The 23,270-nt window shown below is 48.0% G+C and overlaps 1 protein-coding gene across 2 annotated transcripts; it reads right to left on the bottom strand.

The window, feature by feature from the left end:
* Window positions 1-1,241: 1,241 nt before the first annotated feature.
* On the bottom strand, window positions 1,242-23,030 carry RBM17 (RNA binding motif protein 17). 2 transcript variants are annotated; one of them, XM_031444777.2, is made up of 12 exons: window positions 22,896-23,030; window positions 16,212-16,349; window positions 13,993-14,109; window positions 11,398-11,564; window positions 9,948-10,045; window positions 8,904-8,960; window positions 7,771-7,912; window positions 5,664-5,815; window positions 4,496-4,569; window positions 3,919-4,017; window positions 2,776-2,848; window positions 1,242-2,670 (listed from the first exon to the last, which is right to left on the bottom strand). In XM_031444777.2, the coding sequence occupies exons 2-12, from the start codon at window positions 16,332-16,334 to the stop codon at window positions 2,567-2,569; spliced, it is 1,206 nt and encodes a 401-aa protein (XP_031300637.1). In that variant the 5' UTR covers window positions 16,335-16,349; window positions 22,896-23,030; the 3' UTR covers window positions 1,242-2,566. The 2 variants fall into 2 exon arrangements, with proteins under 2 accessions (XP_031300637.1, XP_031300639.1); XM_031444779.2 differs by having other exon boundaries at window positions 7,813-7,912; window positions 22,896-23,017.
* Window positions 23,031-23,270: the final 240 nt, after the last annotated feature.

Here is a 23,270-nt window from a genome sequence, read left to right as displayed (position 1 = left end):
GCACCTCCACAGCTGCCTGAGAAGTGACCCTGCAGACTCCCTGACCTGTCCCTCAGCACCAGTCTGGTCTGGACCCTAAGGTACAGTAACAGGTTGGCAAAATGTTTTGCCACCAAATAACAAGGTTCATCAACTTTTCACCAGTGAACCTGGGAGACTGGGCCCTCCTTCCTCCGTTAGGATTTGTCACCTGCAATTCCAGACACCAACGTGCTTACCAGTTCTTGGCTGCAAATGAGAACTCTCTGGCTTCTTTAAGCAGAAAAGGAATTTACTAAAAAAGCAAAAAGAAAAACAAAACAAAAAAACCAAAAATCCAGGTAGCAAACAGAATCTCCAGACAGGCCCCAGTCCTGCGTGGAGGCGTTCTATAAAGACATTCCCAAATCACACCCAGAAACTGCTCCCAATACCGCCATGCCTGACAAGTGGCCCCACCACACACACGCACCCCCCCCCCCAAGGCTGGACAGCGTGGGGCCCATTGTCACCAGTGTGAGGACGGCTGTTGGGAGGCAGGTGAACACGGGAGACCCTGCAACACAGGAAGGGCTTTCAGATCTCAGGTGGGCCAGATGTCTATTATACCGAACCTTTCTGGCTATATCATAGCTTAATTAATTTTCAATTTATATTGAAGTTAATTTGAATTTTAGTTAACACTGAAAATTAATTTCAGGTTTTTCAAGCACTACATTGCAGATTTAAAATTGTTCCCATGCTGGAAACTCACGGCAAACAACGCACCAAGTGCCTGCAGCAGCCGTGGGCAACTGTAAGTACTAATTAGAGGGACTGGGGAGAGAGACGCTCACTCGGTCGTGCCCTCGCTAGGGCAGTCACCTGCACTTCTCTGGCTGTCGATCATGAGAATGGTGGGAAAAGCCACCACACGCAAATGAACAATGAAGCTATGAAGCATAACAAGAGCGCGAGAGGCACCAGGGCAGCTGGACAGCACACTGCAGGGCACCGGGGCGCGTGCGAACTGAACCACGCCGTCACGTGAACACTCAGGCACCTGAAGCCCGATGCGGCGCTCTCACTGGTGCTCAGGAGCTAAGTCCACCTGTTTATGTTTCAGGCCGACTGTTTATTCTCACGTCCCATGAAATGTTCAATTATCTGATTCTTTAACCTAATGTTCTTTAACCCACGCTTATTTTACAGAACATACGCACTTTTATCACAAATGCAGAGTCGTGATTCAATTTTACTCAGTAAAATAAAACCACAGAAGAGAAAATGTTATTCTTTTATTTATGTTAAATAAAAACATGAGAAAATCCTTTTTTAAAAAGGGTCAGAATATTCCTTATGTCTCCAAACCAAGTCCATGGGTGCAAAGAAATGCCGAGAGCTTTCTCCCCGTGGAGGGTCACAACACGCTTTTAATAAAGTCATAAGGACCCAAAGAGACAACGCGGGCGCATGTCCTGCAGGTGCCACTTCAGGTAAGTCACATGCAACATTCGGGCAAGCAAGGGACAGAACACAGGCACAGGCATATTCTGGAGACACCTCCTGCTCTGACAACAAACGTTAGCACTGAGCATTTTCATCTGTTTCTGTTCTGTGGCCCTGCTGAATGTTTAAGCCACATATCCCACTGCATTTCAACGATGTGATGTTTCACAATTCCAGAACTCTATTAAGTGGCAGCACAGTTTAAAGTAGCTGATGTGGCTGAATTTTATAAAGTTTAAACTTATGTATGAGAACTAACACTACTGCAAATTTTGCCAATAGAAATGTGACCCCAAAATAACACCCACCATTTCCAAAACACAGTTGGGCGCACACTTACGATACACCCTCAAGGTTCTGAGTTAACCTGTCATTTCTGACCTACGCTAATGACTAGCCTTGAATCTCTGAAAACAAACGCTATATTCATGATTTCTATATCCGAATACCCCAAAATTCACCACAAATTCTACAGTCCGACTTAGCCTAACTGAAAATGATCCATCCAAACTGGTCATGGTAGGTTTACAGTTCTTGGGCCTTGGTTCAGGTCGTGAAGAGCTTTTTCTATGACTGGAGTCAATAAGAAGAATTTCTCTGTTAGAGAAAGCAGACATTTTCACCTTTGGCAGACCGCCAAGATGATACTTTATTATAGAATTTATGAAGCTACAGTTCAGTAACTTGCAGGTTTTATTAAAATGACTCAAAAAAAAGGAAAACTAAAGGGTAACACAACCCCACACCCCAAAACTTTCTAGACTTTTTAGTGCAAGAAATGCTGTATCACTGAAGCACTTGAGCATGATCATGAAATCCTAGCAGAATGTAATCACCTCAGGAGTGGCCGTAAAAAAGAGAACAACCAGAGAGGCACACAGATTGTTTTTTGTTTTCTTTTGTTTTGTTTTGAAGGCTTTTTATACTGTATTAAAAAAAAACCACCAAATAAAAAGGGACCAATCAGCACGCGTCTCAGAGGCCCTTCCCGGGGCCTCTGCGCCCGGCGGCCCCGCAGGCCGGCTGTCCTCTTGCTCTTCTCTGCTCCGCCTGCACGGCGCCGAAGGACTGCCGGCTTACTGGGCTCTGGTTCTTAAAGTCAAACTTGTTCCGCCAAATCCAAGACCCTGAATTTATCCAAATTGTAGAAACACGCTTTGACCACCCGTCCACCAAAATACCTCCCATTCAGATCAACAACAGCTAAAAGGCAAACAAAAGGACAGTTAAGATGGGTATTCTGTAAAGCATGGCAAGAACACATTTTGAAGATTAAGACCGTAAATTCAACTTTTAAATTCAACATACCTTTAATTGCTGATTCAACCCTTTCAAATTCTAAAAATATTCGTACTGCTTCATCATCAGGGGCACCAGGAATCTGGAAAAGAAAGGAAAGCGTAACAGGTGGCGTCATCGCCTGAGCGGTCGCGGGATGTGAGTTTTCCTCCACAGGTGGTTTCTGTCAGAGTCAGTATTCCAATTATCCTCATACGCACACAGGGAGTGGTCAAATACCAAGGAAATAAGCATGCTTTGTTTGTCACCAACATCTGTTGAACACCTGCTTGTGACAGGCCCCCACGTTAAGTGCGGGGAACACACACCTAAGCAGAGCGTCTCTGACCTCTGGAGGTCGGATGCCATCTGACAGGTAAATAAATCATTATGCGGTCAACAAGCTGCACCATAAAACGGAGGAGAAGCTGAAGTGAGAGGAGAAGCGGAGATGGAAGGGCTGCCCTCCGTCCCCCAGGTGGAGCTGACGTCCTCAGCCGCGCTGTCAGAGCCCCCCACAGCTGCAGGAGCGCCCGTACGCCCACCGCGCCCGACTGGGCCACCGGCACCCTCCTCAGTCTCCCGGAAGCAGGGACCCCGCTCTGAAAACCTGCCCCCTCCCGCCCAGGTCCCACCCCCGCACTCCACAGCCCAGCTCGCATCCGATGCTGTTCACAGAGCTTCTCTGTCTTGTGCTGCCCTAGGCCTTTCTTGCCTCCTGCACGACAGTCAACACCGCTGAGTCTAACAACCAGATATGCTCTATGTCCACGTGTTTGCTTTGTTGTTTCTTCAACTGAACGTGTCACCACGAGCACACAACACGCTTCCTGGGTCCCAAATGCTCTCGATTTGGTCCTGGGTATGTGGGAGGCTCTCAGTGAACACCTGCCAAATGAGTGAAACCAAAGGCACAGCCAAGGCACTGCAGTACTGAGCACACTGCCACGGAGTCTAAACCTCAGTCACAAGATGAAACGCCTCCTCGCCAAGTAAAACGTGAGGCCCTGCTCGCCTTTATGTCTGAAATTGCTGTCACTGAGGACAAGCGTCTGCCACCTTCTGCAGTAGGACAAGGTGCTACCTGCAGCACACTGCCTCTGTCCGGAGGAAACGCTCTGTACACCATCCATCGTCACTTGGGTTATAAACATCAAAAGAAGCCCCTCTTACTTCAAATATCACGCATTTTCCAACTTTGCCGTATTTCTCACACTCTTCCTTGGTTTCAACTTCCAAGTCTTCATCTACCTCTCCTGCGCCAACCATGTTCTAGAAACAGAAACACAGTATCAAGGGCGATTTGCCAATGCACAACAAAAGAGATGCACAAGTAACTTTCTCTCGTGATAGCAAGTGTTCTCAATCCCAAATAACACAAAGAGAATTTTCATCCCCGCAGGACCCCAAACTTGCTATTTCTTAAAAATAAACAAAAATGCACTGTAAGCTTTATAAGCATTACAAGAGCAACTATGCAAGCATCAAAATGTATAAACCACGCTGAATTTCTAACAATTTCAAGTATTTTAAAGTGATTTCTCACTGTAGTCCTAAATACCGTGTTTAGCAAAGAAACATGAGTGAAAGAGGCCTGTAAAACATCAGTCTTCGATGGAGTCGACCCCACACTCCCATCTTCAGTTTCCTGTAACTGTTCTGTCATCGGTGGGGCTGAAACGTGCGGGGCAGGTCAGGGTGGGTGACACACAATCCAAGCGAGGCAAACAGGTTTCTCCCCGTTTCTTACCCTCAGAAGGACCACTTTAGTAGGACACTTAAGTATTTCAGTTAATGGATTTGAATCCGACTTCTTGGCTGCATCTGTTGAGACAAGAAAACATCGTCAGACACAGGTGTGCCAGAGCACGGAGCCCGAGTTACAATGAGTAATTCGATTTCAGCAGCAGTCCCCGCCACCCACATCCTCGGGTCATCTACAAGCACCGACAAGCCTCTGAGCAAAAGCGCAGCCTTATCTGGATGAAAGCATCACTTTGTTTTGGTGTAGATATTTACCGTAATTTCTAGACGTTTTTAATACCCCCAATTACCTGCATTTTGCTTTAGTTCACTTCCTAAGGAGCTGACGGAGCACACTGACCACAACCCTCAGAAGTGAGTCCTGGCTCGCTCGGGCAGTGGCCGAAGGTCACTAGTCCAGGGTAACAAGCAGTTAACTAGGCAGCCACCGCTGACCAATTTCAGATACTCCCACAAACCAGGGCAGCTGCCGGTTTTGGGTACCAGTCTGTGAGGCTCACTGCTGCCTCCTAAGCTGTGCGTGCACGTGGCTGCCTGGAAAGTCTTCCTCCTCCTTTAGGGAAAGGCGTTCAGCCAAGCTGACTCAGCGCGAACTCAGTTCTGCTGCTTAAAATGTCAAGTCACGTTTGACTCATTCCAATATGCCCTCAGCACAGAACAGACTGTAACCATCAAATGAAAATAAAACACCAAGCAGGCATCACCTACCAACAGACTGCAAAGTAACATCAGTCTCACAGACTAATCGATCAGTGGGAAAATCAGAAATCACACTTAGAATGAAAGGGCTGAAAACCAGAACTGCTGCAGGACGGAGACGCAGCAGACAGTCGCTGACGCACTGCCCACGGCCCTTCCTTTCCTGCTCTGAAGACATAACCACGACTCATCCATGTGCCAGGCTCCTGGCCTGGGAGCAGCGGGCGTGAGGGTGTCTCCCCGAGTGCTGTTCATTCCTACCGAGTCTCTTGTCGTCCTTCTCTCCCCCGGGCCTCTCCTCATCTCCCTGTCTCTCCAGCTGAGCTATTTATGAAGACAAGCCTCAGGGTCCCCGGTGCCCACCACCCTGAGCTGGAACGCTCATGGTCAGGAGTCCTCTCACCCAGGACGGCCTCCGCGCCCGGCTCCCGCCCGGGAACCCCCAGGGGGCCCACCTTTCTCAGTGGCGTCGCCCACGATGATCTTGCCTCCCCGCTTGCTGGTCTTCTCCACCGACAGCGCGGTGCTCAGGCCCTGCTCGTGCTTCCCGAGGCCCTGGCCTTCCCGGAAGCCGTACTTCTGCATGATTTTATGCGCCACAGTGCCACTGCGGGGGGAGGGAGACAGAGCCTTGCACCTGAGGTCGCTGGCTAGAGCACAAACTGGGTTTCACATCACAATACTCTCCTTCTGGAAAGAGAGAGTGTAAATTCCACAAGGGCTCCAATGAGGCCACATATAATGAGGTGGACATTGTGGGAGGTTCGGGAGGAAGACAGAAGGGAATGCTGAAACCCCGGCATCCCGGGACTCTCTGAGGACGGGGGCACCAGCCACAGCGCCGCGGCTCCCGAGGGCCTCTCAGGAGACACCAGGCTTCCCGCGGGTGCCAGTGTCTGCTCGGGGGCGGCGCTCACAACTAGTCTACTGAAAACTGAGCCTGTGAGAAAACAAGTATGGTTTCATATAATGAAGATGCCTGCATTTTCCTAAATAGGACGGCAGAGTTTCCAACAACTAGCTTCAAAAATGAAAGGACGCTTAGGGACCATGCACTTAACAGATGGAGATTAAGAAACTGAGGCCCAGATTGGCCAACGGGCTTAAGCACCAAGGAGAATTCCTCCTGTGCCTGTGAGCAGAGGAGCTCCTCCTCTAACCCCCACAGCTTCCAGACCGCCCGGCGAGCAGCCCCCCTAGCCTCAAGGCTGCCCCCCAGCGACCACTGCGCCTCAGCGCCCAGACCACAAACCCAGCTTCAGCCAGAACTGCTCCTACACAGCTTCACGTTTGTTATTTCCTTAAAAACTTCTTTTGAAGAAGCTGCTCTAGGGATAAAAAGAAAAGACTGAAAACTAATGAGCTGTACTACAAATGCATCTTCCTTAGGCATAAAAAAGATTTAACTTCTATTTAAAAGGGGATTCAGAAAAAAGTCAGTTTTTCATTAGCAGAAAAAGACAAAAACAAAACACCAATGGCTTCACATCTGTGTGCCCTCCAGCACACACCCTGGGGCAGCCCGCAGACCTCTCCACGCCAAGGGAAACGGTCCCTGCCCGCACTGTCCCGCACTGTCCAGGACAGCAGCTGTTAGCCTTGTGAGGTTACTGAGCATATGAGATGAGACTAGTGTGACTAAGGAAATGCATGTTAAATTGTATTCATTTTCAGTTAATTTAACAGCCACCCGCAGCCAGCAGCGACCGGAGACCAGCGCAGGCCTAGACAGTGGCTCCTGAGAAGGCGAGAAACTCAAAACGGTCCTGTGGTCCCTCCTCCAACCCGACCTCACTGAGGGCGCGAAGGACCGACGCCCGAGCGCGGGGAGGGCAGGCCCGCGTGACTGCCAGGTCACAGCAGCTCCCCCACCAGCAGCGTCCTTCTAAGTCCCCCTGGAGGACACAGGACGGAGGCCTCAGCACAGCACTGCTTCACCCGACAGCCCCTCGCAGCCCAAGAAGGTCAGAGTAACAACATAAAGCACTCTTACAATCAAAACGCAGGCCAAATCCAGTGAGGCCTAAAAAAATTACAAGCCCCAACTGAAAGTCAACCTTAAAACTGATCTTCATATGCCAGCAAACAAATGTCTAATTATAGTTAAAATGACTGAGTTTTTAGACTAGAGGTGCAGAGCTATGACCTTAAAGCAAAGGCCATTTTATCAAGGGGAATAAGAAGTCTTCCACCCTTTGACCACAGAGCAAATCAGCTCCACTTCACAGGGAGCAATTTTATCCTCACATGTTGTGAAAACAAACACACATGATTATCAAAAGCTGTTCCTACCTGGAGAATATAACGTGCAGCACTTACATCACTCAACACGTCCATCACAAGGCCTTACGTCTTGCACAAAACATAACAGTGTCACGCTGGGGTCGCTCCCTGCAACTCAAGCCCTGGCCCTCAGGGAGGCTGTGTGTGTGCGGGACACACAAACCTGACCTGCACGCGCTGTCAGACACAGCGCGTCGCCTCAGGGGGCTGACAGCGCCTCACGCGGGGTTCCGTCCTTCCTGAACCTGCCGAGGTGAGAGCACCTGGACCGTTAATTACCCCATGTTGGCGAGGAAGGAGTTGCCGGGGCCAGTCGGGGACCTGGGTCTGTCCTGCTCCTCGTACACGGGGGGAGGGATGGCAGCTTTGGAAGACTGCGAGCGAGGTCTGGAGTCCTCTTCGTAAGGGAAGTCTCGGGGCACTGCGGGATGGAACAGAACAGGTCAGCACAACACTACAAGCGAGTCCTGAGCTGCACTCAGATTTTTCTGTGTACCCCGGCAGATCCCATCCACCCCTTCCGACTCCCACAGCAGTCTGTGCATCTGTCTTAAGATGCTAATCTCATGACCCCGTTAGCCTAGCAGACCGTAAAGGCCTCTGAGGGGAGGGGCCACACGCCAGCGCAGCGATCTGTAACCCTCGCTACACACCAGAGCCAGCGAGGGAGGCTGAAGAAGACCCAGACGGGGCCCCGCCCCCAGAACGGCAGGGATCGCGGTCTGCCAGGTATTTTCACACAGAAGACACTGGCCAACAGGTTTTAAATGCTGGCTCTTTGTTTATTAGTGCTTTTTAGAGGAGGCGCTGGGGTTGAACCCAGGCCCCAGTGCATGCTGAGTGCACGTTGCATCCCTGAGCTGCACCCCCCCTTACATCCCTCCCGGGGTTTCTGATTCATCTTCCTTCTAAAAGGACAGCACACAGGGCAACAGGTAAAACGCACATTTCCTGGGGCAGTTCAGGGATGGCTGAACCCCGTGGGCAGGAAAACGAGCCAGATGATTTATCAACGTCCAAACCCAACCCCCAGACTCCGGAAGGGATCACGGGAGAAGACCCATGGGGCAACCTCGTAAATGCACACTGTGCCCTGAAACACATCTAACCCGGGGAGGTGCTGCCACCTTGTGGATGGTCACGGACCTAACAGCCTCTAGACCGCTGAGCACAAAAATAGTAAACCAAGCTATTGTTTGTTTTAACCGAACTCCAAATACGAAATGTTGGAGAAAATGAAGTAAGTTATGTTAAAAAACAAACAAAAGAAGCATTGCACTGTAGAAAAACCCATGCCTCAGAGCCTGGCATAAAAACTTGTGAAGCACAAGGCGTGGTCAGAGGTTCCAGAGGGTCCCTTGACTGGGCTAAGGCTGTGTCTCTGAACGCGAGGGCAAGAAACAGGTACGTACGCTCCTTGTCCTTCTCTACGAGAGAGGTGGGGGGTGCGATGGCAGCTCCGCCCATACCTGTGAAAATAAATCCCACGATTAAAGGAGGCAAAATGTTCAAGCTCCAGACTCTCGAGGACTGTGACATCGCACCAACCCCCAAAGAAAGAAAAAAGGAAAGACTTCTGCTACTCCACCCCGCCGCTGACATCGGAAGAGTTCAGCATCTGAACCCAGGATTAAAAATGTAGCCGCAGGTAGGACTGCTTCCACTTTCCAGCTGAGAAACCAACAGAGGAGAGCTAGCAGGCAGGGACCCAGCAAACCCAGCTCCCCGCGGCGCCAAAGCGCCCTGCGGCACGGCACGCTCCTTTCCAAGCTGCGCACCACTGGAACTGAAGGTCTGTTTAGAAACGTTCTGTGTTAGCACCACCCGTTTAGCGTTTCCGGGACACAGAATGGTGGACAAAGACGAGCCAGAGTAGAGACTCCATCTGCTCCCTGACAACCAGGGAAAACCTGAGCAGAGCACAGAGGGAATTTTTCACTAAGTAAAAGCCCTAATATATGTATTATAACCTAATCACCAACAAAACAATCCAAAAACAATAAAATGTAAATTAAAAAACCAATTACAAAACCCCGCTGCACCAGCATGAACTGTTTCACAGAAGAAATTCCCCTAAGGCCAGTGTACAAGCATCGAGGTTAACAGGAAACAAGCGCCCTGACTCTCAGTTCAGAGCTGTTCTTCACAGAAACGCAGCTAGGTTCAGAGAACAGGTGCAAGTGACTGGGCTGCGGGTAAAGACAAGCCTGTGTGTCTATTTTAAGGTGCTCAAAGTGTCCAATAAGGAAATGTTAGAAAGTGGTTGGGAAACCCAAAGGAGAATATATGTGAAAACCTAATGTAAATTAAAACCGTTATGCAAATACAGGGGGCTGGGATTCCAGAGAAAAAACTACCCAAATCAGTGGCAACTGAACTGCTGATCAAAACGAGCATGACAGTAAATGGCAGAACTGGCCCGGGTCTGAGACACAGTATCCACGTTCATGCCTTACTTCTTTTCCTCCTCTCTCGCTCGTAATCTTCATCTTCATCAGAGTCTGGGTCTGGGCGCCTTGAAAACCCGCTAGCTTCATGCCTGTCCTTACGCCTCCTGTGACAACCAAGAAAACAAAGTTCATCACAGACCAACGCAGGGTCGTCACCTTGACCCGGTTTTTTTTTTTTGCGGGGTGGGGGGGTGGCCCATGCAAACAACGGTTAAAGACTAAAGTAGCAGAAGTATGAGAAGTGAGAAAAACCCGCAAGATAAACTGAACAAATTTAATATGAATTTGCAAATATTAATATAATGAATATATGAATGTAAATAGCAAGAAAAAGGTTTCCTTGATATTTACCTTTCAATTTTAAAGCAAGTCAACATAGGTAATAGTTAATTAAGTAATTTTAATTCCCTAGAACATGATTTCATTTCATGAAATGATTCAATAAATAATGAGGAACAATATATTAGTATTTTATATAACTAGTAACTAGTATTCAATATATTGGGGGGAGTGTGGGGGGTATTAGGTTTATTTAATTTTGGAGGAGGTACTGGGGATTGAACCCAGGACCCCGTGTATGCTAAGCATGTGCTCTACCACTTGAGCTATACCCTCCCCCCTTCAGTATTTTTAAAAGAAGAAATACAAATTTATTTGTATAAATCCTTGTGACTCGTACTTTCAAAGAACATGAAGGATGTATATGAATTTTTTTAAAACTCTCTCTGGCCCAAAAGCAGTAAGAGTTACGAATAACGTTTCAAGTATTTTATTTAAAAAAGATGTTTTAACCTATCTTTCCTTTTTGGGGGGGTAGCTTTTTTTTTTAACACCTTCGTTGTGGTATGGTTCCTGTATGGTAAACTACACATATTTCAAATGTACAGTTTGATGAATTTTGATAGATGTACACACCGATGAAACCACTATAACAATCAAGACAGCTAACCTTTCCATCACTCCCCAGGAGGTGCAATTTTCCAATTCCCAATTTATCCCTTCCCACCCTCTTTACCATGGTAGCCATGTTTGTCCTCTATGCTGTGAGTCTGTTTGTTTTATAGGTAAGTTCATTTGCGTGGGTTTTTTTTTTTAGATTCCACATATAAGCAATATCATATGGCATTTTTATTTCTCTTGGCTTAAGAATTTTAAATAGTTATGATTCTAATAGTCATAGCATAGGGAAAAAGCCCTATTATTCAATATCAGTTTCTAAGTTACTTTTCCAAGAACTCACCCAAAATGTACACGCTAGGTTTTCTTCATCTACACGTGAAGCGCGCTCTCGAGCCTGTGTTGGTGGCGGGATGTCATGGCTGCACATCTGACTCCTGATGACAGCTCAGATCAGCCACCAAACTCACTCGGCCTTCCAGAGAGCGCGAAAGCTCATTCATTCACAGAGAGTGAATTCTCCCAACACAAAACATCCCCACGCCCACACGAGGCTTACTTCTCTCTCTCTTCTATTTCCTTCTGTCTCTCCAGCTCCCGCTGTCTCTGCCGCTCCTCTCTTTGGCGCTTCACTACTTTCTCATAATCGTTAGGGAACATGGGATCATACTCATCGGCTAAGGGAATCAAAACTTCTCCTGCAGAAAACCCACTGGGAACAGGGTCCTGAGGAGGGAAATGAACGCCAAAGTAAGTGTCATCTTCTGTCTTAGAATTTTATTCACAGAATTAAGGTCAACGAATATGAGGGTTAGCAGGGCCCTGAAGACCACCTGTCTGCTCCTGTTTCACAGGTGTGGGAACGATGCCTGGGGAGGTGTAGTGGCTTGACGTGGCCACACGCCTACCCCGGGAGCAGCAGAACATGACCAGGAATTCCACCTCTTAGTTCAGTATTAATCCCATAAACACCCTATAGCATTTTCCTGGAATTCTTAAACAAGCTGCCACCACCTAAAATTTTAAGCAGTTAATTTGATTGTTTATAGTAAACACTGAATGTTTTTACACACATCTATGAAAACTTATCAAAAAACTCAGGAATAACTCAATCATTCTCGTGATCATTTAACAGAGTAACTTTAGGTTCTGATTACATGTAGACATGACATATTAAGACTTAAAAAAAAAAAAAGAGAAAAAAGGCAGAAAGCATCCTCCTGGGCCCTGCAAAACCCTCTGGGTCCTCTGGAATACACGCCCCTCCCGGGCAGGCTGCATATCAGATGCCGAGTCTGGCGCAGGGGAATGTAATTTCCCCCACATCGTCATTCATTTTTTTAAGGTCCACTGAGTCAGGATAAGATGACAACATTCTGTGTTTCTCTTCTATACAATTTACAGAACACTGCCATCACAAAGGTTCTAAATCAGAGAACACCCCAGCAGCATGGAGGTTAACACTCTGTCATATCAGAATCTAACAAACAACTTTCACTGTATTAAACCCTGCTGAGTTCAACAATGAAGCATCCTCTTCCACATGCTATGGAGAATAAAGCAGCCTGCTTCACTTTATTAGACTGAATGTTAATCCCCAGTGCTGGGGAGGGCGGGAAAACCCAAAGGCTCCCACGCTGCAAGGGAAACTGCTCCCTGACACAGCTCTGCCGGAAGCAGGCCAGCACCAGAACAAACTGGTCGCAGAAGTGAGCGACCCTCCTAGTGCCACCTCGGGAAACCTGGCCTAACAAAACAACTAAACGCAGAGGAAGCTGCCTGTAGAGGTTTCATGAGAGCGTCACTGGCTCCAGTGAGGAAATACTTGTGCAAATCACCACGTGCTCACCTGATGGGAGGACTTTACAATTAAAAACTGGCTTCATAACAAGAAAAATGCTTACTGATTAAATGCAGAGGGCAATATTATAGGTTCCAGAGTCAACACACAGCAACAGAAGACGATTAACCAGTTTCTGATTAGATGGACCAAGAAGAAATTAGGCAGAGAATCTGCGGGGGGAAATGTGAAATGACCAAGAACCCTCAAAAAACTTCCCCTCGGGACGGCCAGCTGCAGGAGCAGCACCAGTGCCTCGGGCCAAGAAACCCCACCAAGAGCTTCAGCTGCGCCCCGCATGCTTCAGAGCCAACGCCTGCTGGGCGAGCAGCCGGGGCGTGAGGACAGAGCCCCTAAATGAGGAGGGAGGGGCCCTGCCTGGGGGTGGGGTCGGGGTCGGGGAGGGGGAGTGCCTTGCCAAGGAGGAGGAGCACTAGCGCAGGCTGCCCATCACTAACCTTCCGGTCATTTCTCACCAAGCAGTACGTGCGCGTGGTGCTGTGTGTTAGTTACTATTCTGCCTGTGACGTGAGTGTCCCGGGGACGCGGAGATGTGCCTGAAGAGTGGGTGTGACCTTAACTACAGTTCATATTGAATTCCTTTCTGCCTCGTTTTGTATACTTTTAACCACGATTCTGAGCTACCCTTGTCCGGATCCTCCTCACCCTCACTAACCACTGACAGAGCTGACCGCGTCTGTCTGTTGTTTTCAAGCTTTTGTACAATCACTGGGATAAAAGAGGCCAGAGGGGCAGAATTGTTGCTGTTGTTTTTTAAAACCCCTTTCTCCACTCTAATCCACAATAAAAACAATAAGCACTAAAATTCTTTTTGATAGCTAGAAACGAGAAACCACACAGATTCAGCATTACGCGAACTAAAGCGAGCACACCTACAACGGGCGCAGCGAAGCTGTCACAATGGGCACGTGGTCCTACACTTCCTGACACAGACGGACAGTCACACATACTTAGAAAAGCAGGTCAGGGAACAGAGGCAGAGGAGGCAAAGGATGGAAAGGCACTCCAGAACAGAAAGTCTTTAAGTTCTGGAGGGTAGGATTGAAGTCGTTTGTTTTTCTTTTTGCGTATCTCCAGCTCCTGATTTTTCTATAATTAACCATTTTACTTTAAACAGATAAATGTTTTAAATTTAATAAAATAAAAGTAAAACTTAAATTGAAAACGATACTGACTAGATTGCAAAGGCCCATTGAGGAGAAGTGTTGGGAGTGACAGGTGCAAAGCACGACCTGGGGGAAGCCACAGATCCCACCCAGGTCGGGGGCGGCGGGAGGAGGGCGGCCCACGTACCTTGAGGCCAGCAGCCACGTGCGGCGGGGTGTCCACGATCTGCCGCTCATCTGAAGAGCCGCCCCGCTTCAGGTCAATTACGGGGGCAAGGACTGTACTCTGCTTTGTCCTCTGACTCTAAAATCATCAAAAAACAACAAAGCTATACTGGGGCTTCAAATTAAATCTCATACTGTTTGTAACAAAGCTTCTGGGGGGATTTCTATAATAAATCTTTCAGATATAAGTAAAATCATCTTACAACAACAGCTTTTTAATTCACTTATTACAATAATCATGTACTAGTTTCCTCAGTCTTTTTGTTTTTACAAAACAAATTTCTTCCATTTCTGTAAAAGGTTTACAGAAAGCTTGGTCACTTTTATTTAAATTTGCACGTGAAATAACATGAAAAAAGCACCAGATCTTGACTCTGACCCCAGGAGAGCCGGTCGGTGGCAGCATGTCACACGCTGCCTCGTGGGGGTGGTTCACAGGGAGCGCTGTGGCTCCATGCCCTGGGCACACGCTTGCAGTGCAGGACAGCCAAGCTGTGTATGTCCTCTGTGTTCTCCCTTCCGCTTTCCTGTTTTATCTTCCTTTGAACAAAGGCTGCCCACTAGTTACGTCCACTCACAGTCTAACTGAGCTTACATTAGTAAGTATGAGAACTGTTCCCAGGAGCCAGTTATTTTACAAGAGAATATCAGGCCTTCAAGGATAAAATAGATGAAGTGGTGTCAGCATTAGAAAATAAAGCCTTATTTATATACCTTATGTGCAAAGCAAAAGTTACATGAAACCTATGAAAGATTTAAAAAATTAAACCAACTTAACAAAATTAAAACAAACAAAAAAAGGGGTTTTGTTAATCTTCCTTTCATGTAGGATGAGTTTGTTTTAAAAAGACAAAATTCTCTCTTTAAAAAGAAACAGTATTGACATAAAAAAATTCAAATCTGGTAATGATAGATGAAAAAGACAAAAACCCTAATCAACAGAACTGACAAGACAAATTTAAACTTTATGGCAGTGTTGCTCTACCTGGGGGCATCCTGACCCTAAGAACCTTCTACAGTACTGAGAAATCAGAGGTAAACACTCCAGTATTTATGTTGTACGGAGTGAAGGGAAAGAAAACATTCCAACTTTAAGAAAACATTTATTATGGAAATTTTCAACATTACATTAAGGAGAATCCTCAATTAATTCTTAAGCCGCTGTAACTCAGCTCCAATAACCACGGACTCTCAGCAAATTCTGTTTCACGCCCATCCCTAACCCCCCCGCCCCAGCCTGGAGTATTTTAAGGTAAATCCCTGAAATTCTATCATTTTATCAGTAAATATTTCAATATGTATCTCTAAAGCAGTTCTTCTCAACTTTTTTTCATTATTACTTCCTCCTTCGAGGAACCTTTTACATTTTTTCTCTACCTGTGAAATTTTAATACCAATGTTCACTCTGTAACTGTTGATGTACTTTATGTATACCTGTGCTTTATACATCAGAAGTGCAAGAGTTTTTTTCACCACTTAGAAGCAGTACTTGCCCCATTTAGGGGGATACAGCCTCCAGCAGGGACACTTGCTCCGAAACAATCAGCAAACCACAGCATCATTCTCATCCCTGAAGACTGGACAGTAATATTTTAACATCAAATACCCAGTGGACAACCGTATTTTTAATGCTTTACACGGTAAATGAGGTCAAGGATGCTGCCTGCGCCCAACATGATACAGCAGGAACAAAGACCACCAGCCCAGCCCACACACCCTGACCCAGTCTCAGCCCCTCCGAGCCTGCGTAACCTGCGCCCGTGATGACAGCTCAGGAATTACCGCGGAGCTTCCTTCTCACAGCGCGGCTTCCAGACCAACAGCAAACAGCAGGACTGCTCCCTAAAAATGCAGACTCCCCAGGCCTCAACCCAGAAACAGAATCTACCAGAACACTAGGTATTAAATGGCGTGTTAACCGAACCCTCAGCCTTAGGCACACTGGAGTTTGAAAACCAGCATCACCGCCAGAAACAGAGAGACCTGCTCTTCTCCCCCGACCCCCGGCAACAGGCCCAGTCCCAGGAGCTGGGAGAAGGAAGTGGTCTCCCTCCAGGACCCCAGCCTCTCCGTCCATAAATGTTTAACCCCACCCATCCAAGAAAGAGGCAGGGGAGTGGGCTAAGCCCAACTCCGCTCCACCCCGGGGAGGCGCCTGCTCCACACGGGCCCTCAAATTACCTTGGCCTGGGTGAGCGCTGCCTTCTTCACCTGCAGCTGAGACTGGAGGAGTTTGAAGTTTTTGGACCAGCCTTCCGTTTTTGAATCGCTGGTCTCCACTCCCAAGTCATCGTACAGCGACATCTTCTCGGTTTAATGCTGAGAGGCAGAGTGGGGAGGGTTTAAAGAATGCAAAAATGTAGTAAATTTCCAACCTTTCCATGTTAAAATAATGCAGCATCACGGAATTTTAGAGGTAAACGGTTTCTGAAGAGATCACCTGGTCCAGGAGCATTCAGTGACAGAAGCCAAGACGCCTGATATCACCGTCAGCGTCCTTTCTAGTACACAGAGCTACAGCGGTGTATTATTTTAAAAATATACCTCTTGAATGAATTTTCCTGTATATAAATCATGTGGTCAAGTAACTCATGAGGGAGACCATTCCGTTCGATGGTACAGAATGAGGTAAGATAGAAGTTCTGGACTCAGGGCATTGTTATTACACATAACTGATTTTTTAAAAGGTCTCTTTTTTGTCAGTAGCAAAAAGGAGATGTCTGACAAAAACACCAATTACCAGGCTGACTTAGTACTGTTAATTAACTTTCTTTGACTGCCCTTTAATAACAAAAAATTTAAATATATGCCTACAAATAGGAAGAAAAAGAAATGATCTCACAGATGGCGTATTTTCATAAATTATGATTGCTGGCAGGAGAGTCGAGGGCTTGATCTTATTAATACCCTTCCTTGATCCCAACAAGCAGAAATGTGTAACCTAATGACGCTGATTACAAAGAGATAATCAACAATCTACTGTTAATGCCGTATCTGCTGCAGAAGCTGAGGACCAGGCCCCCGTTACAGCCCAGACCAGGGCAGAGGGGGACTGGGCGAAGGGCGGTGTCACCTCACTCCCTCAGAACAGCTGTTCTGGTTTTGAACAGAGCAGCTCTCGGCCTGGAAGTCGGCCCCACGAAGCTGCGGCCGCTTCTCGTAGTTTCTTCCCTTCCTTAACGTTTGAACCCCCAGACTGCCTACAAGCTCAGTTCTGATTTCTAAATGAAAGGCCCCAAGGCGGCACAGAAGCAGGGCGGAGGGAAGCAGAGCCCAGGGTACAGGGCTGACGGCTCCAATGAGTCCCCGGAAGCTCAAGGAGCCTCCACCCTCTCCTCAAGGCTCCTGTGACCACTCCTGGCCCCCACCCCCACGGTGCGGCGGGAAGGACAGAGGCTTTCCTAGAGTGAGGCCCACGGGGACGGCCACCACCTCCAGTGCCAGACAACGTGAGCACTTCACTCAGGACCCCGGCCACACCTTGTCCCGTTAAACTCAAGTCGCTGAGGCTAAATGAAGAAAAATGCACGAATTCCATTTCTTAACCAAGCATGGCTGAAAAAACGATCACGTCTCCAAAGTTTTGTAGGGAATGCCCTGGCGTCCACATCAGATGCTACTATTTTAATGCACACTGTAAACCCCATGAAAACCTAGCTCCAGCTGGTCAAGGTCACTGCTCCACCCCAGAACTAAGATCAATGATCGCCCTAGAGCAGAAGAGGAAACTGAGCCGACTGCATAGTTAAGCTCCATCTGCAAACCCCTCCCATTCATCCCCTCAGAAATTTCTGATCGACGAAGCTTTGGAAGAGCTGCACCAAAGAGCCCCAAGGCTTTCACGCTCCTGCCCCCAGCCTACCTGGTGTTCAGAACGACTCCTTCCTGTCTAGAGGCATACCCTTAAAGTTCACATTAGCTGAAAAACTCACAGCAACAGCGAAGAGGAGCAAGGCCGAACGCCCAGCTTAGCACAGCCGGCCCTTGAGCAACCCAGTCTGAAGCGCACAAGTCCACTCGTATGTGGCTTTTCCCAACAGCAAGTACCCCGGAAGTACAGCACCCGCGTTGGCTGGATCTGTGGATGTGGACCTGTGGATACGGAGGGCCAACCGAAAAGTTCTATTTGGGTTTTCAACCACACAGAGAGGGTGGGGGCCCCAAACCCGCACGTCGTTTACAGGTCACCTGTATTACGAGTCTCAAAACAGAACTTCAGAAATGACCATGCATCTTTCATCTTTCCTAGTTTAATTTTTTGGGGCCCTCTTCATTCAACTGGTCACCAAGCCAAAGCCAGTAAACAAACTATGGGTTCATTTGCTTTATCTTTATTCTTTTGAAAGCAAAAGAACGACACATTCTGGGAAACAAGTATAAACATCAAAGCCTCTGAGAAATTACAAACATAAATTATCAAAGTTTGTCTGCAAACCTACCTCCACAGTACGTCCCCCTAAATTTCTTCATAAGAAGTTTGAGGACTTATCAAAAAAGATATTTACAAATAACATTAGTACCACTGGAAACAGAGTAACCAAACGCCCACTAAACTATGAAGGGAAAACACCAGCTTATTCATTTCTGCAATTCCAACTTCTGGCACAGAGTAAGCATTTAATAGACATTTGCTGAAATATTACTATTAAATAAATTCTATTTAGCCACACAAATCACAGCAAGACCACAGCACGCCCACGGGTTCCACTAGGAAGGGAAAGAGGAGGCAAGAGGTCTGGGAGCTGGAAGATGCTAATGGTCACAAACAGTGCTGCACACTTAACAACAGCTAAAAATGCAAAGTGTATTTTACCACAATAAAAAGTAAAGAAAAAGAAAAGAAAAAGTAAAAGGCGGGGAGAAGCAGCACTGGGGGAGGCATGTGAGGTAACAGGCTGCTAGGACGTGGCCCTACCTGGAAGGGCAAACTTTGATAGAAACGTCTTCCCAAGCGTCAGGGCTAAACCATCAAGCAGTGCCACAAACTGCGAACTCCAGCAGAGAACCACCACCTCACAAAGCTGTCACCGCTGAGCTGCTGAGGCCTCACAAAACCACACTTCTCTGACTCCAGTCTAGACTGAAGCTGGTTTGCCAACAATTCCTTCGATCTGCCTGGCTCTGTGAGCTCTGGAAGTCATTATGCAGCAAAATCTAATGTTCATTTAAAGTTCCTTGTTCTTGTTCTCAAAAACACTTTTAAATATTAGGAGCTGACATCACCGTAGCTGCACCTGCTCGCCTTCCGGAACGTAGAGCCTATAAATCAGGTCTCCGCACCACGGGGATGCAGAAGAGCTCTCTTCATGTTTCTCCTTGTCACTGACCTCCAAATTCAGAGACCTGGATTAACCACAGCAACGACACCCTTGTCATCCATCTGCACATGGAGGGCCTGCTTTGATTAATTACTACAATGCTACAAGCACCAGTGAATTCACCACCCAAAACACCACAGGATCTGGAGAAGAAACCACACTCAACCCACGTGGCCCCGTTCCAGTCACATGATCTCGCCAGGGGTGAGCAACAACCCGAAAGCCCATTTGCATTAACTCCTTGCTTTCCTCCTATTATATAACCTTATTTCACAGTTTTATTACATCTATTCCTTAAAAGGTGCGTACAACTTTATTTTAGCTGCCTTAAGCGTCATAAACATACCGCCGTCGATTCATTCATTTTCTCCACAGCAAACACTGAAATGTAACAAGTGCATTGACAAGACTCTGTTAGGACCTCAGCTTAATCAATGCTGAGATGCTTTCAGATGATATAACACATTTATTTCATGAAGTCTGGTGCCAGGTAGTAAGAAAGTAGCACTATTTCCAACATTTGCATATACCTTAAGAAGCCAGAATCAAATGATACAAATACAAACAACCGATTTTTTGTAACATCTTTAAAATACCTTCTATTTACTTCTTTTTTATGGTCACACCGTCCTTTGATTAACACATTTTCCATGTATGTGTTTTTATTTTTCTTAAAAAGAAACACAGCGAACATGTTTCTGCCAGAAAAATGATGACTTTTCAAGATTCTACATAAGCTGGCAAAGTATTTTTTAAAACACATGGAACTGGCAGAAAAAGAACATGGAAGGTGTCTTTGCAGAAGCAACCCACCCACTCATCTCTCAAGTGCATCTCTGAAGCCTTCGGTGACTACTCCCCCACATTAAACTACCTCCGGCTTGTCTCCCCTGAACACACTCGCATGTTACGCTGTCTGGCTGGCACCTCCATCTCTTCCTGTGTCGTAAGCCCCTCACAGGTACGGGCCATTTCTGCCTTCATCTTTATATCCTTAGCTTAGCATCATGCCTGGAACACTGGAAGTGCTTCGTAAGTATTTTCTAAATGCATCAGTGAGTGAGTGGAAAACGTTAAAGCACCTACCCAAGTCACATTATTACAGAACAGTACGATCTGCAGATCTGCCTTTCAGGGACTTAACTTGTGGTGGGCAGATTTGAGATAAGCATGGCAAACTTTTTATACACAATCAATGGGAGAAAAACTACTTCCATCATACAACTGAAAATGAGTCAAGGTCTGAGTTCTGAGCACCTGAGGAAGGAGGCTTGGCAAGAAAAGGACTTTTTAATAGATATTCATGTCTCATAAATCAAAAATGAGCCTACAGAACATGTGAAGCGCTGCACATACAGAAAGGAACGGGAAGGGAACCATGAGAGTGGTGCTTGTCGATGTCCACAAAATACACAGGTGATACGAGGCACCTGCTTCATGCGCAACATTCGTGACTTCCTGAAGAACTTAAATGTTTCCCTGTGCCCCCAGCTCTAACACCTCGTCACAGGTCAGTGTCTCCATCCACTCTCACACACTCTATTGCTACCAAAGCGCCACAGGCTGGAGTGCACTGGACACAAAGCCCGCGAGTCCCCTGCGGGCTAGGCAGGTGAGAGAACTTCACTTTGCACTATCACGGAAAACCTGGGGGATGAATACTAGCCTTCCGTCATTTGCTCCCGGAAGGTAATTTTAAACAAGCCGGTAAAAAGAAACCCACTGTATAACATTACCTTTGGGGACACACGGCAATTTTCCAGGTTCCTATTTTCCATAAAGGCTACCCTTGGCGCTCACAGAACCCCACAATCAGAACACCTCTTTAGGGTCAACGCTCCCATTACACCTTGTTCTGCTGCTGCCTCACTCACAACCTACGCTCTCTATTCCAACCTGTGCACCACGCCTTTCTTAATAAAAGTTCTAAAAACAAAACACTCTCAGTTTAAGTTACTAATACCCAATATTCCTTAAAATTCCTTATTATAATCAAACTGTCTGGGGCCTTTATCCCCTCAAATCGTGGAAACTGAGCTGCATTCCTTAAAAACCCCACCTGTTGCCGGAGACACAGTCCTCGTCCACCTGAGTACGTATGGGACTTGGCCTTTGCCCGGAATATCCTATTTTCCCCGCATCTGCCTGGCTCTAGTGATAAGCACCTTCCACGGCTCTACTGACTCCCCCAAGAACCTTCTTGATCTGACCCGACTACCCCTCTTCAAACCTCTCTGCCTTTCCTGCAATTTCCAGAATGCACTACGGTGCTTCACCCCTGCTATCTTTACACCCATTCCCTCTGCAGGGAACCTTTCCCCCATCTTGCACATCTAACAAAACACCACCAGGACTTAGTCATAAGCCTCATTGGCCCTTGGAAGCCTTTCCAGACCCCATTCAAGTCCCTCGGGTCAACCCCAGTACAGGTTTTCATGCTTGCTCCCCTGCAAACTAAACTTACAGAGCATAGGGACAGAAGCTTATTTATCCAGCACCCGCTGTTCCTAACACCTCGTCTGGGCAAAGGGAGATGCTAAAAAAAAATGCCTGGTGATTGGACGTCAGAGCTAAAACACCGCTTTAAAAGTGTGAAGGAAAAGCCGGGCTGGGCCTACTTGTAAATCTAAGTTTAACAAGTGTCAGATTACTAATCTGAGTTCTGCTAGGCTAACTCCTAAATTTAAGTTAGTAAGTGTGGGTTTGCTGATTCCCTGCTCATGTTTTTTTTTGCTAGCCAGCTAAATTTTCAGAGAGACATAACTGTCCTTGGAACGTCAGTCTGCTGCCTTCCTGCCTCTGCTTTTGTGATAATGATGCTACGAAAGCTGTACAATGCCTATTGGCCGAATACCCCAAGCTTGTAATTAACCCTATAAAACCACACGCACACGTCTTGGAGGGGCTCAGAGCTTCGGAGCAGAAGCCCCTGTGAGCCTGCAGGCATAATAAATCTGAGTGCTCCAGCCCTTCAAGTGGTGCTTGTTTCTTGGCTGGCCTGTCGTTTCCATAACAAAAGGAAAAGGATCGAGGTAATGCCGGAGTCACATCTCCCTTCGCCTGTCCAGGTAAACCTCCATCTCTGAGAGATGTCAACACCTGGCTTCCCCGTTCTGCAGCCCGGGAAGGAAACGGCTTCCTTCCTCTGCACCCGCGACCCCCGAGGTCTGCTAATGGCCACGAGCGATCCAGGCCTGCCAAAGGACCCCGCAACTTTTTCCAAACATGACCTACGGAGGGGAGGAAAAACACACCTTCCGGCCCAGAAGAAACGGGAACAAACAGACGGGGAAGAAAAGGAGAGGAGAGGAGGACTTCGAGATCCCGGTGACCCGAGGCAGATAAAGGAAAGGGGCGGCGGGGCGCGAAGGGAGCCGCGGATGGTGGTCCGGCACCGGGCCCCCTAAGGCGAAGGCGCCAGGGCCTCGGGGGCTGGTCCAGGACCCCCGCCCTCGCCGCGCGGCCTAGAGCCGCGGCCTCGCCTCCAGCGCCGCCCGAGGAGGCGCGCCCGCCCCGGCCCCCGCCCGCCGGTCCGGGCGCCACTTACCCGGCCCGCCCGGCCGACGCTCCCGGGCCGCGGCGGCGCAGCGGGGCCGACGCGCCGCGGAGACGGCGGGCAGGGCGCGCTCGGCGTCAGCCTCCGACGGCCGGACCACTCCGGCGCCAACCTCTACGCAGACTCGGAGCGGCGGGCGGCGGCGCGGGGTCACGGCGCGTGCGGCGGGAAGAGAGGCGCCCTGCGCTTGCGTCTACGGCGCCCCGCCTGCCGCCGCGCCCCCTGCCGGCGGGAGGACTGCGCCCGCACCGCCCCTCCGCCCGTGTCGTCCTCTCCCGCCAGAAGGGGTCGCGGTGGGGCAAGGCTGTGACATTTCAGACTCGGGGGAGCCTGGCTGTGTCCCCAGGTGGCAGGAGGAGAACTGAT

This window comes from Camelus dromedarius, chromosome 26 (genome assembly GCF_036321535.1).
Source record: "Camelus dromedarius isolate mCamDro1 chromosome 26, mCamDro1.pat, whole genome shotgun sequence".
In the NCBI taxonomy this organism is placed as follows: Eukaryota; Metazoa; Chordata; class Mammalia; order Artiodactyla; family Camelidae; genus Camelus; species Camelus dromedarius.
The sequence above is the reverse complement of the archived record's forward strand: the minus strand, read 5'-3'. Positions and strand labels throughout refer to the sequence as shown.

What these genes read in the sequence shown, in the direction of transcription:
- RBM17 (XM_031444777.2), bottom strand. Translation starts at nt 16,334, where the DNA reads ATGTCGCTGTACGATGACTTGGGAGTGGAGACCAGCGATTCAAAAACG. An exon ending in TCCTTCCTCGCCAACATGGG is followed by an intron (nt 5,816 to 7,770) that starts GTAATTAACGGT and finishes CTCCCCCCGCAG; the next exon opens with TGGCACTGTGGCGCATAAAA. An exon ending in GAAAATGCGTGATATTTGAA is followed by an intron (nt 2,849 to 3,918) that starts GTAAGAGGGGCT and finishes TTTCTTTTCCAG; the next exon opens with ATTCCTGGTGCCCCTGATGA.